The sequence below is a fragment of the Watersipora subatra genome, chromosome 3 (genome assembly GCF_963576615.1).
Source record: "Watersipora subatra chromosome 3, tzWatSuba1.1, whole genome shotgun sequence".
Lineage (NCBI taxonomy): Eukaryota > Metazoa > Bryozoa > Gymnolaemata > Cheilostomatida > Watersiporidae > Watersipora > Watersipora subatra.
The window spans coordinates 62,887,673-62,905,151 of record NC_088710.1 but is presented as its reverse complement, the minus strand read 5'-3'; the positions used below and the strand labels follow the sequence as shown (position 1 = coordinate 62,905,151).

Here is a 17,479-nt window from a genome sequence, read left to right as displayed (position 1 = left end):
CTACCAGTTTAGTAACTGCAATAAATTTCGGCCTAATAAACACATGGTTGTAATGCATTAGCATCAAAGAGCATCCATGGTTGAACATTGAGTTCTGAATGCAATGCTATAATTGAGCTTATTTCACTGCTACTTTACAGACAACTTTTACAACATGGCACGGTTAGCCCGATGGTTAGCAACAAGACCATTTGTATGTAAACGTAAATCAATACTCGATAAAAAAAAGGTTGTCTTCTCGTGTCAATGTTACGCGCCACAGACCGATAACTCTTGTCCACGTGTTACGATCGATTTGAGTAGCATGCCTATCCCAGAAAACTTGCTGCAGATAGCTATTAATCAAGATGTCCGCGCCCTGTGATCTACACATTGCCACCGATTCGTTGCAAAACTTCCCAGAAAAATACATTTTGCAGGCTGTACAGCGTAGGTGTTAAACTATTGCGAATATTATTGTGCAGTTTTACTATCATTATTGAGACTTTTTCTTGTTAGATAATACTATAAGAGTGAATACCACTTTTTTTCTCAGTCGGATACAGAACCTTCGCGGTGGACCAGAGCGTAATCAATGAGCCTGATACCAAGCAAAAAGTCAAATATTCTATCAAAAAGGTCACATGCCCGGAATCATTTCAGAGCAAGTTACAGAAGGTTGGCATTATTTTAACATCAATCGTGTTCTCAAGTAGTTTTAATAGCATTGATTGTTCAAACCACAATTTATCTCTGCTAAATAGCCTATAAGACAACTACCGTTTTTTATGGTCTTTTTTGTGTACGTATAGGAGAATATACTTGTTTTGTTTCACTGGTTGCTGATAGATTTTGCGTAGGAATTCTCTATACTCCTGATATATACATGTATGTTAAAACAATTAAAACTATCATTTAGTGTTTTGTGTTTTTTTTTCTAGAGCTTTTCATGTTTCCTCTCCCGATTAATTATATTCTATTGTAATACAAAGAAGATACAACTTTAAGATGTAAGATAGGGTGAAATGTTTTTCAACTAGCTTCTCGCACAGCCACTGTTCGTGTCTCGCTATAGCAAGGCTAACCTCTCTGTCAGTCTCTGAAGCATTAAATGTAACAAGCCATCACATGTTCCTGTTCAAAACACTACATTATGAACATTTTGGTTAATAGAAATTCGTTTTGGTAGTAGATATGCCCTGGTGGACATATTGGTGTTTAATGATTGCTATGTGACTGTTTTTATCGCCAACACATGAGTGCAATTGAGTCAGTGATCTACTTGTTCAATCAACTTAGAGTCCACTCTTTTTGAATTATTTAATATTTATTATGTATATATATATATATGTATGTATGTAAACTCTTTATTAGCATTACATACTTAATTATCTCGTAGGTAATTATATGTGTATGTAAGTATAATGCCTTACTTCAAACTTCTGACTTGAATAAAATTATAAAATAAACTTACATTACTTAATATTACTATTAGAATCAATTTATTACTGTTAGTTTTGGACACCTGAAAAGACAAGCATACTCATCAGAGAAAATTATGTAAGTACGAACTGGTAGGCCTATCCATATTGAACACCACACATCAGCAACACGGAAAGGAGATTGAACTATACTAAGGTGATGTTCTGGAAATAATCAATGGCACGCTAGAACAGATAGAAAGTGTAAAAAATTTGCGCAAAATTTTTAAAGAATTAAGACTAAATATAACGATATAAGTTGATACAAAGTGGTCGACTTTTTTGACACGACTCGCAAGTTGTCAACAGGTCTGTATCTCATGCACCCGTGTCGTAGTCCTATGAAATTATGGAAGTTTGTTCATGTTTAGTTTAAATTCTTTCTCTCTTATTTACTTTATAGCCACTAGTTGTTAAGACACCCACTGCCGTAGTAGGACTCACACTTTACGCAACTGTCAATGATATTAGTTAGCTACGAATAGTTGAGTTCTCTTTCAAATTGTTCCTTATATAATTAATGATTTTTCATGCAGCTTACACTGTTAGTTATAATACAATTGAAAATGCTGCATTTGTCAACTGCTCGGTTGCCTGAGAAGCTATTTAGAGGATAGCATCAATATCTGGTACCATTTCTCCCCTAGCATTGAAATGTCAGTCATCCTATCATAGCTGCGTTCACTCTCCACTTCTCTATAAAGTGTCTTGCTATTAGTGGAGTAGATTATCAAGCAGGAGCAGTTTTTGCCGCTCTCTGAATTTCCCATAGTTGCCTCCAACTTTAACTCTTTTTTTCTGAGCACCGAGAATGGTTGTCAGGATAACCTACAGGTTGTATTGGTTGTACAGCCTTTGAGTGACTCCTGAACCTGTCTTTTAGTTTGCCATTGTGTCTGTCTATCAGATCACCCATGGGTATTTGCTTCGACTCATCCTCAAGTCTGTCTTATTAGATCCTTAAATCGGCGGCTTGATTGTTTTGGGAGTTGTCTACTCTTTTGTCATAAAATTCATTTCATTGTGATGTCAGGTAAATGATGGTGATAAAATCAAGATTCTCTCTCGTATCACTGTGGAATGTACTGGCAAAAGTAACATCTCTAGAACAGTAAGTTACAAGAACTTATATTCATGCTAGTTGACCATCGTAACATCTTTTATCTACTGTAAATTCTTTGCACCAGCGTTTACATGTTTACATACGCATGTAAATGTAGTAAGATGAATATATATTGATTTACCTGTGCATCCATACATACATCTTTGACTATCAAATGCTGCATGACAATGTTAATATGCATAATTATATAATGATGTTACATACTCTAACACCTCTTTTGTCTATGCATAGTCTGAACAATGTCCTTTTTAAATATATAGTCTTGTGGCTTGCTATGTAGATGAAGCCTCAGCTGGAACAGTTTGACTTGATAGCAGGAAAACCATTAGATGGCCTAGCATTGGAGGTAGGTACACAATCTAACCTCTATGCCCTTTGTCTGTTATAGTTAAAAACTAGTGTGTTTCACCTAGCTCATATAAATATATATATATATATATAATACATGTTTAGCTAGGTGAAACATGCCTCATACAGATATCAACTACAACACTCCCTTATAGTCTGAAACCAGTTTGCTGTATCAACCGGAACCTACTGAGGCAGCATATACAGCATATAAGCAGATAGATACGTTCAGCATATAAGCAGATATAGGGACTGGTTGATACAGCAAACTGGCTTCAGACTATAAGGGGGTGTTGTAGTTGATATTATCTATAGGATGTATCCGTAGTTGATATTATTCGTAGGAGGTATCCGTAGTTGATATTATCTGTAGAAGATATCTGTAGTCGATATTATCTGTAGAAGGTATCTGTAGTTGATATTATCCGTAGGAGGTATCCGTAGTTGATATTATTCGAAGGATATTATCTGTTAACTTAGACAATTACGGTATGTTGGGCTTTTTTTAGAGTCAAGAATCATATACATGTCAAACTTTCAGTTTGTTGATTTTCAATTTATAATTCATTTTCTTAATTAAAAGGCAATCCAGATATAGTAACAATTTGTAAACATGCAATTTAGCTCACTGTGAAGTATTGTAGCATATCAGCATGCCATTATAATGACTAGGACTCAAGCAGTTTAGTGTGTCATTTAGAGATTGTCAGGTGTGCCGTAAAAAGTTATGAAGAAATGTTTTGTTCCAACTTCATCTATTATATTATACTAGCTGTGCCACCCGGCATTGCCCGGGTAATAGAAATGTCTTTGGACAGAAAATCGATTTGTATTTAACATATAACAACATTTGCCATTCTAACTATCAAACTACATATCATGAGAAAAGTGTTTTGTCTTATAAACAATGAGAAGTAGTGAGAGTTATTAGCCTATTAACTATTAGCCTGCGGCTATTAACCAGTACGTTTAATGTGAGCGAACAGCTTCTCGTGATGTTATGCTTTGACTCGCGTCGTACGCAAACAGTTAGGTATTTGCTCATATAATGACTTATATTGGCAATCTAGCAATTCAATTTCGGTAGTCTAGTGGGTAGGGCATCAGACTGGTGAACGGCAGGGTCCGAGATCAGATCTAATCTTCTTCGGTACGGAATCTTTATTTCAAGATTATAAGATCTATAGCCGGACAATCAAACCTACGAATACACATACCACATACGACGACCAACTTTGAGAAATATATAGATATAAGATGCGGTATATAGATAGAGATATATAAAGCACAGAGAATATCTGCGCAATTAGTCTGGAATGCTGATAGGTGATCGATTAGGGCAGGTGTTATCACGGTGGTCCACTAAGATGTATATCAAGAGTACAAGTCCAGTACAAAACACTTTTTATCCCAACCTCTAACCTTGGCTTCGAACGCACGTACGAACACAGCTCTCGTTACTTGACTACAAAGATTAGTTTTAGTTGTAACGTTCAATATATTAATGGTTATCAGTCCATTGCACCAGGCAAAGCGACTGGTTAGTTCATAATTGTATGTGTACCGGGCCATCTCTATTACAGCGATTGGTTGAGGAAGATGTTGATATCATCACATTAGATGCTGACTATAGAAAAAGCTATTATTTCAAAAAGGAGCTTGTGAAAATGGTAAGTGTTTGTTGATTTTTGTGATATTTTGTACTTCTTTTGGCGAATAATGAAATCAACTACATATGGATGTCTATTCACTTCAGGCAATACGAAGAGGGATTGTGTTTGAGTTGAACTATGGCCCCTGTGTTGCTGACTCCACTGCTAGGCAGCATACTATTGAACTTGCACAGGAATTGCTCATCTTTTCTAAAGGGAAGGTGAGCCTTCAGTCTTTAATAGGTTTTACCTGTGAAGTACCCTACACTGTACAACTATTCATTTGTTGCTTGTATCATTTGCTGTGAAGTACCGTACATTGTACAACTATTCATTTGTTGCTTGTATCATTGGCTATGAAGTATCGTACACTGTACAACTATTCATTTGTTGCTTGTATCATTGGCTGTGAAGTACCGTACACTGTACAACTATTCATTTGTTGCTTGTATCATTGGCTGTGAAGTATCGTACACTGTACAACTATTCATTTGTTGCTTGTATCATTTGCTGTGAAGTACCGAACACTGTACAACTATTCATTTGTTGCTTGTATCATTTGCTGTGAAGTACCGAACACTGTACAACTATTTATTCGTTGCTTGTATCGTTTGCTGTGAAGTACTGTACACTGTACAACTATTCATTTGTTGCTTGTATCATTGGCTGTGAAGTATCGTACACTGTACAACTATTCATTTGTTGCTTGTATCGTTAGCTGTGAAGTACCGTACACTGTACAACTATTTATTCGTTGCTTGTATCGTTTGCTGTGAAGTACCGTAAACTGTACAACTATTTATTCGTTGCTTGTATCGTTTGCTGTGAAGTACTGTACAACTATTCATTCGTTGCTTGTATAATTTGCTGTGAAGTACCGTACACTGTACAACTATTCATTTGTTGCTTGTATCATTGGCTGTGAAGTACCGTACACTGTACAACTATTCATTCGTTGCTTGTATCATTTGCTGTGAAGTACCGTACACTGTACAACTATTTATTCGTTGCTTGTATCGTTTGCTGTGAAGTACTGTACACTGTACAACTATTCATTCGCTGCTTGTATCATTTTCTGGTTTCCTATCCTACTTATCATGTACCTTTTGTTGCAGAATGTGATTCTCTCCAGCGGCCACAACTCCGTAAGTTCTCGCATTATCCTTCCTTCCCTAATACACATTAGGAACTCCTGCTATCTTACCTTCTCTTATACACATTAGGAACTCATGCTATCTTACCTTCTCTTATACACATTAAGAACTCATTCTGTCTTATCTTCTCTTATACACATTAGGAACTCATGCTATCTTATCTTCTCTTATACACATTGGGAACTCATGCTATCCTACCTTCTCTTATACACATTAAGAACTCATTCTGTCTTATCTTCTCTTATACACATTAGGAACTCATGCTATCTTATCTTCTCTTATACACATTAGGAACTCATGCTATCGTATCTTCTCTTATACACATTAGGAACTCATGCTATTTTACCTTCTCTTATACACATTAAGAACTCATTCTGTCTTATCTTTTTTAATACATGTACATATTGGGAGATACCGTAAAACCTATATTTAAATGGCACTTTTATTTGAACATCACCTCTATTTGACCGCCACTTTGACATTCATTGGTCTTCCATAATAAAAAGTGATCAGTAGAAGTGTCCACAAAATGGTGCTAATAATGACTCGGTTACATCATTAACCATTTATTTTTTTGTTATTGCTGTTCGCATCAAAGTCAGTTTTCTAACTCCAAAGCTTGTTTTGTTATTTTTTAATTTAGGAAACTTGGGAAGCATTCAACCCTAACTATAATTAATAACTGTATCATGCTAACAATAGTTCCTTGTTCAACCCTAACTATAATTAATAACTGTATCATGCTAACAATAGTTCCTTGTTTAACGCGGTCTTGATACTTCGGCGTATGTGAGAAGCGGTTTACACTTACCATGGAACCTGTATTTCTACTTCCAGACTAAAAGTTGTGCTTAGCGCTCATGCGACTAAAAGTTTGTCATTATTTTCACGAGAAGTTTTCCAAATAGCAATGCATAAAAGTCATGCTCTGCTAAAAAATTGTTTGGACAGTAATATTGACTAGTTCAGCAGTGCAGAAGAGTTTTATGTAAGTTGTAAGACACTGGAAGGTTTTGAACAGCCAGAAAAAGATGGAATGGTTCCAAACGAAAGCAACAATCAGACTGCAACTGGCTGATCAAATGATGCAAATATATTTTTTCAAAAATGTTACTTTTTGTTTTTGCATGTATTATAAATATGGTTTGTTTATGTCACTTTTTCAAATATGTATACATTTGTAGCTTTGATAGATTACGATTATATAACTTATAAATTTGCAGATTTATCACATATTATTTTTTAGCATCATTGTGGCATCACTCGGCTTATAATGGATCGACACTCATAATATCTGTTCTATTGCATATAAAAAGCCAGTTTTGGCTGCAAACTGTAGCAAAATTACCAATGAGTGCAGTGAGCTTTTATGCAACACTGTTAAATATAGTTATAAAATAAATTTCACCTCAAGTTTAAAATAATGAAATAAAAAAAATGGAAGCTCCAACAAATTGCACCACAGGTGATATGATTATCGTAGGTTAATTGCAAGCAATAGATATCAACCGATAGAGATATTTCTCAGCGTCCCAAAGCATAATTATTTAGAGATCCATGAGAAATTAGAGTTGGGTTATCAGATTTCTTGCATCCATAAAGGTGAATATCGCTCCACCCGAAAAAGAGGGCAAAATATAGGCGACATTCGCTTCGCCCGTAATAGGGTTAAATTTACCTTCCCACAAATCTGACGAATTGTCTAGAAAATACAACGCTAACCTCTATTTGAGCGTCACCTCTAATAAAACATCTCTACAGGGGAAGGGTTAAAAACAGAGCACGACGGCGGTCAAATAGAGGTTTTACAATACATTAAAGATGCGTGCTAAGACTAAGCAGAAGGGAAAGCCCTGCATGCTGGTATGTGAACATAAATTCCCGAAGAGATAAATAGTCAGCAACGTAATTTGAATGGCGTCTAGCATACCTCAACAGCTTCAGTAAAATGTCATTACGCCTTTATCCTTTGCACGCTGGATAATTTTAGTATAACATATTGTAGTGCCAAGTCCAATGCTTGTCTTCATGTTTATGTTGCGCACATGTACTTTATGCACACATGGCAGGATTGCAAAGGCCTCTGAATTATTGTATGGTTGCAGGTGCAATTCAATAGAGGACCATATGATGTTGCCAACTTGTATCCTTTGACCTGATTTAACTGCAAGCAAATACTTGTGATGTAGAATTGTGCCTCCAATACAGCATGTAATCGGCCTGATGGTTGTATCCTTTGGTCAATATTTGAGGTAAAGAACTGCTCGTTTTATGTAAACACTGCGTGTACACTCCTTAATGGCCACCATACAGAGCTGTGCTCTTTGGACTACCTATAGGGATGGCAAAGCTAACTGTGAGCAAGAACTGCCTCGATGCTCTTAAGCATTCTGGTGAGTTTTAAGAGTTTGTCTTTTATCGCAACTCACCTTGCATTCTATTAACTAGATTTGTTCCAGCTTACACAGATTTTTTGTACAAACCTAAAAAATGATTTGTTCAAAATGTATTAAGTTTGTCTTCACTTTGAGATGTTCTCGGGTTCTTTCATAATAGGTGCCACAAAGTAGTTGATATGGCTGTTGTTGGTAGGAATGCAATATAATTTTTTGCAAATAACATTTGTTTGTTCGACATTTTAAATTTTTAATATAAAATTTACCATAGTAGCACCTGATCGCTGCATATTTCAAATAAAAAAAGAAAAACTGGCACAATGAAAGATCTCAGCTCGTCATATTAATGGATCAAGTGCCATGGAAATTCATTAACAGCGAATTATAAACAATAATTTTCATCCTAAGCAAAGTGTCATCTCTCCATTATATTCTCTAAGTATAACGTAAGATTTTTTTATTTGAATTTCAAGTCACCATGGTCACAAAGCGTAAAATCGTGCAACAATCTGCTGAAATGTTCCTAAATCGATAGTTAACCCATCCCAATGCGTGATGAAAGATCACTCTATCACTATGTTTCCATGGTGCGCAGTACTGCGAAGCAGCCCCCTCCGAAGTCGAGGGGATTGTATGTTTCTATGCTGCGCAGTGGTTTTCAGCAAATTAGCCAGAGAAGAGAAATTGTATAAATCGAATCGCCTGATGGAGAAATAGAATCGATCGCGGATACCGAACATCATAAACGGTCTTTTTATGATTCTGTCGTCATTATACTTTTATTTACAAAACACATTCACAAGGTTTTACAAACCTTAACACACTTTTTACAAAGTAATATATTTTTAATAAGTATTTTTAAGTAATATATTATTTAAACATTAATTTAGGACTTGCCACCTATTTTTCAAAAAGTGTTGGCATCGATAACAAAGTCCAGGAAAGTAATCACCTCATCATCCTCGTGAATGCAGACCATAATTAAATTTAGGTGAAAGAAGATCGGAATAGAAAACAAGATTAGCAGGACAACCTTTGTACTAGTTTATGGCCCTCGAAGAATCCGTCTCCACGGCATGAGAGCTATGCGCAGCCACTGCGCAGTCGCTGTTTCCTTGCTGCGAATTAGCACTGGCTTCACACTGATCAGTGCGCAGTGATTTCAGTGCGAAGACGCCGTTTCCATGATTCGGAGATGGCGCAACTCCAAAGCACTGCGCATCATGGAAACATAGTGTATGATTGCTAGATAACTTTCTTAGCTTTAGGCTAGCAGTACATTTGAAATTGGTCATATATTTGCATACTGAATGTAACTTTTTGGTGTTTTTAAACTTGAACATGACGTACGATCACCTCTACATCAGTAAAATTTGATCAAAAATTTGTCTCAATAGGAGTATTTTCAACATACAACGTATGAAATTTCTTAAACAGTTACAGTTTTGTAAGTAAAAATAAAAGCTGGTAGAAATTACAATAATAAAGAGTATATAAAGTAAGTCAAGATAGACTTCATCTATTGTAAGTTAGAGTATCCGATGCCATGTACTGTATTTTTATCACCTATGCATCTACCTACGCATCTACCTTAGGCATTGCTATTCCTACACCTCTGTTCACATTTCTATAAGGTTAAGTAACCATAAAAACAGCTTTTCCTGACTGTTTCTCAATTGATTTGATTTCTATGTATGATTTAGTTTTTAGATCTAATTCTTAGTGCTTTTTAAGCAATCAATTAATAAATATACTATGTATTCTTATTGAAATATTTGCTGCATCACGTAAGTTTCAGCATATGAAGCAAATGTCGAAACGGATCAACTCCAAATGCTGAGGTATATTTCTAGGTTCTGTACAAACCAGCCTAAATATTAAATATTCAAGGTCAAAATGTATTACTTTAGTATTCCGCTTCTCGTCGTGAAAAAGAATGTAGGCACAAGGTTTCATATTAATTTCCACTACATCAAGTTTGTCCTCTGTCTCATTGAAATGCTACTGTGAGCAACAAGACCTTACTAGTATCCAGCTAATAATCTTTTGATGTTGTCGTGAGGAAGAGACTAAAGACGATGAATTTAGTATAACTTGAATCATATTTCACTGCCCTATTGTCCTGCTTTAACGCCATAATTGCTGTCCAATACATTATATTGCAGAGCTAAGGAAAAGTATAGCTGGCAGTATGGATATACACAAAGTAGTTGCAGATGGCGTTACCAACTGTGAGCCTTCTGAAAAACAGAAAAAGCGGAAATCTCATCAAACTCCCAACCCAAAAAACAAGAAACTTAAAGCTGACCAGTGACATCACATTTTTGTGCCCACCATAAATTTATGTAATCTATTATTTTTATACGATCACTTATGCATACATGTGGTACAGCATCATCATTCAGGACCAAAAAGGTTTATCGCTAAAATATAATTGATATTTCTTTTTACCAATCTTTTGCATTGTTTTGTGTCTGCCATGCGTCCGGCAGTCCATGTATAATCTTCCACCTTTTCTGAAAAAATAACAATCCTTGCATCTCTTCTGCAGCGAAACCGCGACCTGGAAAAATGCAAAGCAATGTTGATCAACAACGCTTCTAAAACAAGAGGCTAAAATATCAAGATTCTATAAATAGAAGCACACATTACAGTATTTCATAAAACATTCGATGAGAAAAGGTGGTGTTATTTGTCGGCTGAAATTGTTTTTACAAGCGCCCCCAACAAGACAGCTTTGATGACTGTGCAGCCAGAACAACTTGAAAGTGTGATGAAATGAAATTCAAGGAAATGCATTTAGTTTCTATAAATTTCACTGAACAACATTAACTAGCCTCTATCGCACCTAGAAAATAAACAGTAAACGATTGGCTAATGTGTATGGTGGCATGTTTTGTTGTATCTCATAAGCTACATTATATGTCAATATTAGGTCCCATAAAGCGACTATACCGTCATAATAGAGATATTACGCTCAAAGCTTGCTTTTATTATTTTTTTGTTCAAGTGATGCTTTCAAATAGCTGCCTATAAAAAGCCACAAGGGTTTCATAACATTTCAGGATCAGATTTATGACATCTACAAAACAAACATCTTACACAGACGTTCAATTTGAACACTTGTCATTAGAAACCACTACAATTAACAATAAAGAATATTTTATTGAAACATAATGGAATGGAATGACTAAACATGGAATGACTTAATGGAATGACTAAACATAATTATGTGGCGATGCATAAGTATAGCTTTAGTGGTACTCAATTATGATGGTAAAAACATAGCAGAATTAATTGAGTGAAATATAAATGAAAAGATAATTGGGCTAAAAATGAATGAAACATCAAATGAAATTTTTAGCGTCAAGTGTAGGTTGGAATAGACTAACAGCATGTCATGTATCAGAAAAGAACCAATCGGCCTTGTATCAGATAAAGGGGAGAGAGAATGTAGCCCAAGACTATCGAAAACAATGAATTCATGATGAGGGAACATATGGCTATAGCATTTTCTCAGAGCTGATGAAGTAAGTTTCAATGACAGTGCTACATATTCTAGCTCAAAGCATTTTACGTTGATAACATGTAACGATGTAAAGAAATGTATTACTTTATAAAGTAGGCCATTGGCCAGTGTAAGCCGTTGATAGATAGTAAAATGTCTAATAAATTGAGACCTAACCACAGATTGTGATTCTTAGAGCAAGAGCTGATCTGTCAATTTATGTTGTTGCCTGTACAGAAGTTATGTTATAAAATGAATCTTGTATAATAAGTTGAAGGTAAGAACATTTAAGTATGACTATTTGAAAATCACTATTCAGCATACCGGTAGACTAGATGCAAGAAGCATGAATTAGGAATATGCAACATTCCATTCAATCTTATTTGCAATTTCAGAAATTTGTTAAAGTTGATCAAGTTTTTTTTTCTTCCGCATATTTGCAGAACATAAATAATCTATGTATAATACATGCAATCAGAGTGCAATTTCATTTGATACAAGCAGACAATTCCAAGTATTCACAAGCATTGACAGTTAAACTTTCACGTTTTAGCAAGGTGGGTAATTTCTATGGAATAGAGTCACACTTGACATACTAAGTTGATTCACACCAAAATTTGCTACTTATATCGAAACATTTGTGTGTTGGAGCAAATATTCTTATAAGAGTGCATTGTACCTAGTTTAATTCATTCCAGAGCTCAAAAAACTTTAAAATAAATACTTCATGTAATTACACATATCACTAAAACAAATGCATTATATAAACTATGTGAAAACTGAAAAAAAAACTATAAAATAATTTAAAGGTTTTTATTGTACTTTGCAGACGTAACAACGGAAGTGTAGGTTTGGCAATGCATAATTTTGGAGGAAAATGTAGCAATATAAATATACATGGCGCAACTTCAACTTAGACTAAAGTCTTTAAGTCACTTAAATTACACATATTTGTCACTTTAATATTTTAGCTTAACATTTCTACCAATCACTTCATGTTTACTTAGCAAACAGTAATGTTTTGATAAATTTCAAAATCTTATGTTAGCAATAAAATTATTTTTGGCGAGAAGTCAAATGTTTGCTCAAATTCGACATCAAATGTCAAAGTTATCAAATGTCAAGGTTTGACAATATTAGTAAGTGAACAGTTTAGTATAGAACATTGTAGTCATTTCTTGCTAATAGATTCAAGACTACAAAGATGACAACTGAGGTTAAACATATTCAGTGAGTCTCAACTGCGGACCTTTAGCCAAGTCCGCAATTATATCAGTTTGACTCAGAAGGTAAACGTTAAACTTCTCTAAACGAAGGAGACGTGTATATACTATATATATATATAAAAACTTAAAAGTCAGGATTACAAATATCTCATCTCACACTTGCCTTGTAATTCCTGGATTGTGAAAGCGATGATGTCAAAGGTGGTGTAATCTGTGACAATGTTGGCAGTCTGTTGTTCATAAAGGTCAGTGGAAACCTCCAGATAGAAGGAAAGAGATGGGTTACTCTAACAATACTTTGCAGCATTTTCAATCTAAAATTTAAACAGAAAGTAGAAGCATTTTGAACATAGCTCGCACTCACACCGGTAGTGACATGACAGGAACAAGAGACATTTGTCAGAAAAGCATGGAGTGAAAATTTTAATAACTTTATATATATTTGACCTCTTCTGTACAGAGATGTGATGCTTTAAGCAAATACAGGTGCTAGCTTGTAGAGGTTTTAGAAAGATTGATTTAAATTATTAGCTCTTTGCTACATGCGCGTTATATCTGTGTCTAGTAATATCTAAGTTGATACCAATGAATGTACAGTTTATATTGCAGTAAATGATTTGGTAGGCATATCTATCGACACCATCTCACCCCTGACCAGACACACTCCCGTCCAACGCTTCTACTGCCACAACCCGTTTGTACATAAAATAAAAAAGTTTTACAGCCAATACTGTTAGTGTTTTCTGAAAGACTTAGGATCTCAAAACAAAAAATAGTTTCTTCAACTGCGCGACAGACAGTCCAAAGTATTAATGTTGTTGCAATAAACACATGTTAGCTATTTATAAATCCTTTGTTGAATAACAACGTTCACACCAGATGTCATGATTTTTGTTTGAAAAATAAAAATTTATGCTTTTTTATTTTTAATAAACATAACTAATTGTAAATGTTACTAACATTTTTTTTCAAAATCATTTTACTCATATCTTTTAAAACAGTTGGGTCAATGTTAATGGCTTTAGTACAGCAAATATAGATACATTAGCTAGCTTCTGGTAACATATTTTTTCTCCAAAATTTCGGTGAACTAGTGCTGCCACGTGTTCTGTGACCAGCTCCAACTTACCAATCAATACATCTTCATTTACAAATGACAATAAACTCTTAATGTAATGAATTAAAATGGCTTGCAAAATAATTAGTGAGAATTTCTACAATAGTCACGCGACACTCCATTGCAAGTGCCTACCAGCTGATCACGCAAATGCTTCTATCAATACAAATGGCGACTGAGCATTTTTCAATTTATATATAAGCGTTGTTACTGTTCTTGGTTGCACTAAAATTCTACTCGGGTTTTGGACTTTCAGCCATACAAGTCAGCCATACAACATGTAATACAATTCGCAAAACATTTGTAGAGATCTTGTCCCAACATTTAGACACAAGGCGAACAATAGTGATGGAAATAGACCAGTGTAATCATAAACTGTATTTTTATTATTTGTGATTCCCTATAAAACTAGTACAATTTTAGTTGCTTCTGATGATTCCAAAAGGGTTGACATTTTGAGTTTATTGTTACAAAGTAAAAGTTCCTAACCTTTCTGACACATACACACTTTACACGTTTATGCTCTATAAATTTATGAGTGGAAAGTAAAAGCCAATAATTTTAAGTCAACTTACGTAACTTGATACTGAATTGTCACTAAAATTTTTGTTGGTAACCTGAATAGTTAAAAGAATAATGCTTGACTTGCAATCATAGAGGTACTAGCTAGACTAAATCAATATGTATGCAATCATAGAGGTACTAGCTAGACTAGGTCAATATGTATGCAATCATAGAGGTACTAGCTAGACTAAGTCAATATGTATGCAATCATAGAGGTACTAGCTAGACTAAGTCAATATGTATGCAATCATAGAGGTACTAGCTAGACTAAGTCAATATGTAATCAATCATAGAGGTACTAGCCAGACTAAGTCAATATGTAATCAATCATAGAGGTACTAGCTAGACTACGTCAATATGTATGCAATCATAGAGGTACTAGCTGAACTAAGTCAATATGTATGCAATCATAGAGGTACTAGCTAGACTAGGTCAATATGTATGCAATCATAGAGGTACTAGCTAGACTAAGTCAATATGTATGCAATCATAGAGGTACTAGCTGAACTAAGTCAATATGTATGCAATCATAGAGGTACTAGCTAGACTAAGTCAATATGTAATCAACAAAAGTTACTTTCATTAAAGAGGAAAGTAAGTTTGAGCAGTGTTTTGTTGGGAAACAAGATAATAGCAAGAAATGTGGCCATTTGTTGCAAAGTATCAAATGTTAAGCTACATGCATCATCTTAGAAACATCTATTACAGGTTTAAAAACTGAATGCACTTTCAATACCAGTCATCCTGATGCATTAAAACGGTGTGAAAGGTGTTCATACGTTCTTTTTTATAAAAGATTAAAAACCACAGGCAGTGAAAGTTGATGTAGACTGGTACAAACAATAAACTATACATACCGTAAAACCTGCATTTGAACGCCACTTTTATTTGATCACCATTATGGGGAAAAGGGTTGAAAAATAGAGCGCCACCCTTTAATTGAACGCCACTATTATTTCGGCGCCACTTCTATTTGATCGATACTATTTGACATTCTCCATTTTTATAAACCCATAATAGCAAGTGATCAGTAGAAAGGTGTCCACAAAACCGTACTAATAATGATTCGATTACATCAATAAAAATTCATTTGTTTATCATTTCTGTTCGTATCGAAGTCGGTTTTCCAACTCCAAGCCTTTAGATTTTTTCACTAAAGACTTTGGTTGCAACATCATAGAAATAATAAGTAACTGCATCAAGCTAATAGTAGCTCCTTTTTAACGCGGTCTTGATACTTCAATGTATGTAGAAAAATGTGCTACTACATGTTTTGAAGCTAAAATTTTGAAGCAATTTTGATTACATGGTTTCTCTTTATTTGTGCTAGAAGTTTCTATTAGAAATGGCTTCTTGTAAATGTTTGGCTCCGCTAAAAATTGTTTGGACGCTAATATTGACTAGCTCAGCTGTGCAGAAAATGGGTTGAGGTCAAAAAACATTGTGGAAGTTATTGAACAGCCAGAAGAATATAAAATGGTTCCAAGCAGATGCAACAATCAGAACGCAAATGGCTGAGCAATCGATGCTAATATTTTTGTATATTGATTATTGTATATATTGTATTATTAATTGTATATATTAATTGTATTAAAATGTTAATTTTTGTTTCTGTATGTTTTATAAGTATGGTTCGTTTATGTTACTTGTTCTTGAATATATATTTGCAGAAGTTTATACATGTACAGTTTATATTTTATAAGTATGGTTCATTTATGTCACTTGTTCTTGAATATACGTATATTTGTAGTATTTGATAGATTATTATTACCTTAAATACCTGCATATAGGATGATACCATGTATAGGATGCAGTGGATATTTGACTCCAATAACGATAGAAAAACTGTGTAACTGTATATAAGATGCATCCTAATTTTAGTCCTAAATTTCCATTAATTTTTATAGAAACGATCGTTTCATATAAATTTTCGTAAAATCATTCGACGAGTGTCAAATGATTTTATGAAATGATTCGAAATTCATCATGTCGAATGATTGAATGGCATTTTTAAAGGAAGGTTTCTGCTTCAACGAGAGTCAAATACTACTCCATGATTGGTTGATATTACACTTTCATGTACACATCAGCAGTGTAAATGTTCTACCTATTACCGGTAGTTCTAAAGATAGCAGTTCATTATTACCCTTCAACATGGCAAAGACAACATGACAGAGCTATACTTCAAAGTTTAAAAGGGAACTGATCAAGTACGCGGAAGAACATGGGAACCGAACAACTGAGCAGCAACTCGGTTCGACAGAAGGCGTGATCAGAAGATGAAGAAAAGCCAAAAGTACCATAAAAAAATGCAAACAGTGAAGAGGGCGAACAAAGGCTCAACCACCCTAACCTGGAAAAGGCGCTCATTAAATGGATTCAAGATACTCGTCGAGACCGCCTGGGTGTCAGCACCACTACCGTTCATTTACGATCTAGACAACGATGATGAAAACGAAAGGGGGAAGAACTTGACCATCATGATGATTGCATAACATAACAAGAGTGGGCTGCTTTGTTGAATGAGGACAGTGATGACAAGGATAAATAATGTAAGTTTGAAACTTTTATAATAAATTTTCGCTATGATGATAAATGCATAATTTTTATAATAAAAGTATCCATGGATAAGACGCACCTGGGTTTTTAGGTCAATTTTTGAAAGGAAATGTGTCCTATACGCGGGTATATACGGTATTATTTTAAGTTATAAATTTGCAGATATATAGAATATTTGATAGTATGATTGCAATAATCTGAATTCAGCTTACAATGTATCAACGCTCATAACTCCTGCTCTATTGCACATAAAAGGCCAGTTTTGGCTGCAAACTGTATCAAACATATCGATGAGTGCAATGACTTTCAATGCAACTTTATTAAATATAGTTATAAAATGAAAATAATCTTCAACTTTAAAATAAAAAGCTT

The 17,479-nt window shown here is 34.6% G+C and overlaps 1 protein-coding gene across 1 annotated transcript; it reads left to right on the top strand.

Moving 5' to 3' along the window:
* Positions 1-343: 343 nt before the first annotated feature.
* Positions 344-10,590, top strand: LOC137391290 (ribonuclease P protein subunit p30-like). The gene is made up of 10 exons (XM_068077717.1): positions 344-429; positions 536-657; positions 2,494-2,571; positions 2,864-2,929; positions 4,515-4,601; positions 4,688-4,804; positions 5,699-5,728; positions 7,843-7,880; positions 8,051-8,130; positions 10,299-10,590. The coding sequence occupies exons 1-10, from the start codon at positions 348-350 to the stop codon at positions 10,445-10,447; spliced, it is 849 nt and encodes a 282-aa protein (XP_067933818.1). The 5' UTR covers positions 344-347; the 3' UTR covers positions 10,448-10,590.
* The last annotated feature ends 6,889 nt before the right edge of the window (positions 10,591-17,479 follow it).

Coding starts and splice junctions, on each gene's coding strand:
- LOC137391290 (XM_068077717.1), top strand. CDS start 348: ATGTCCGCGCCCTGTGATCTACACATTGCCACCGATTCGTTGCAAAAC. Junction 430..535: donor CATTTTGCAGGCTGTACAGC/GTAGGTGTTAAA, acceptor TTTTTTTCTCAG/TCGGATACAGAACCTTCGCG. Junction 2,930..4,514: donor TAGATGGCCTAGCATTGGAG/GTAGGTACACAA, acceptor TCTCTATTACAG/CGATTGGTTGAGGAAGATGT.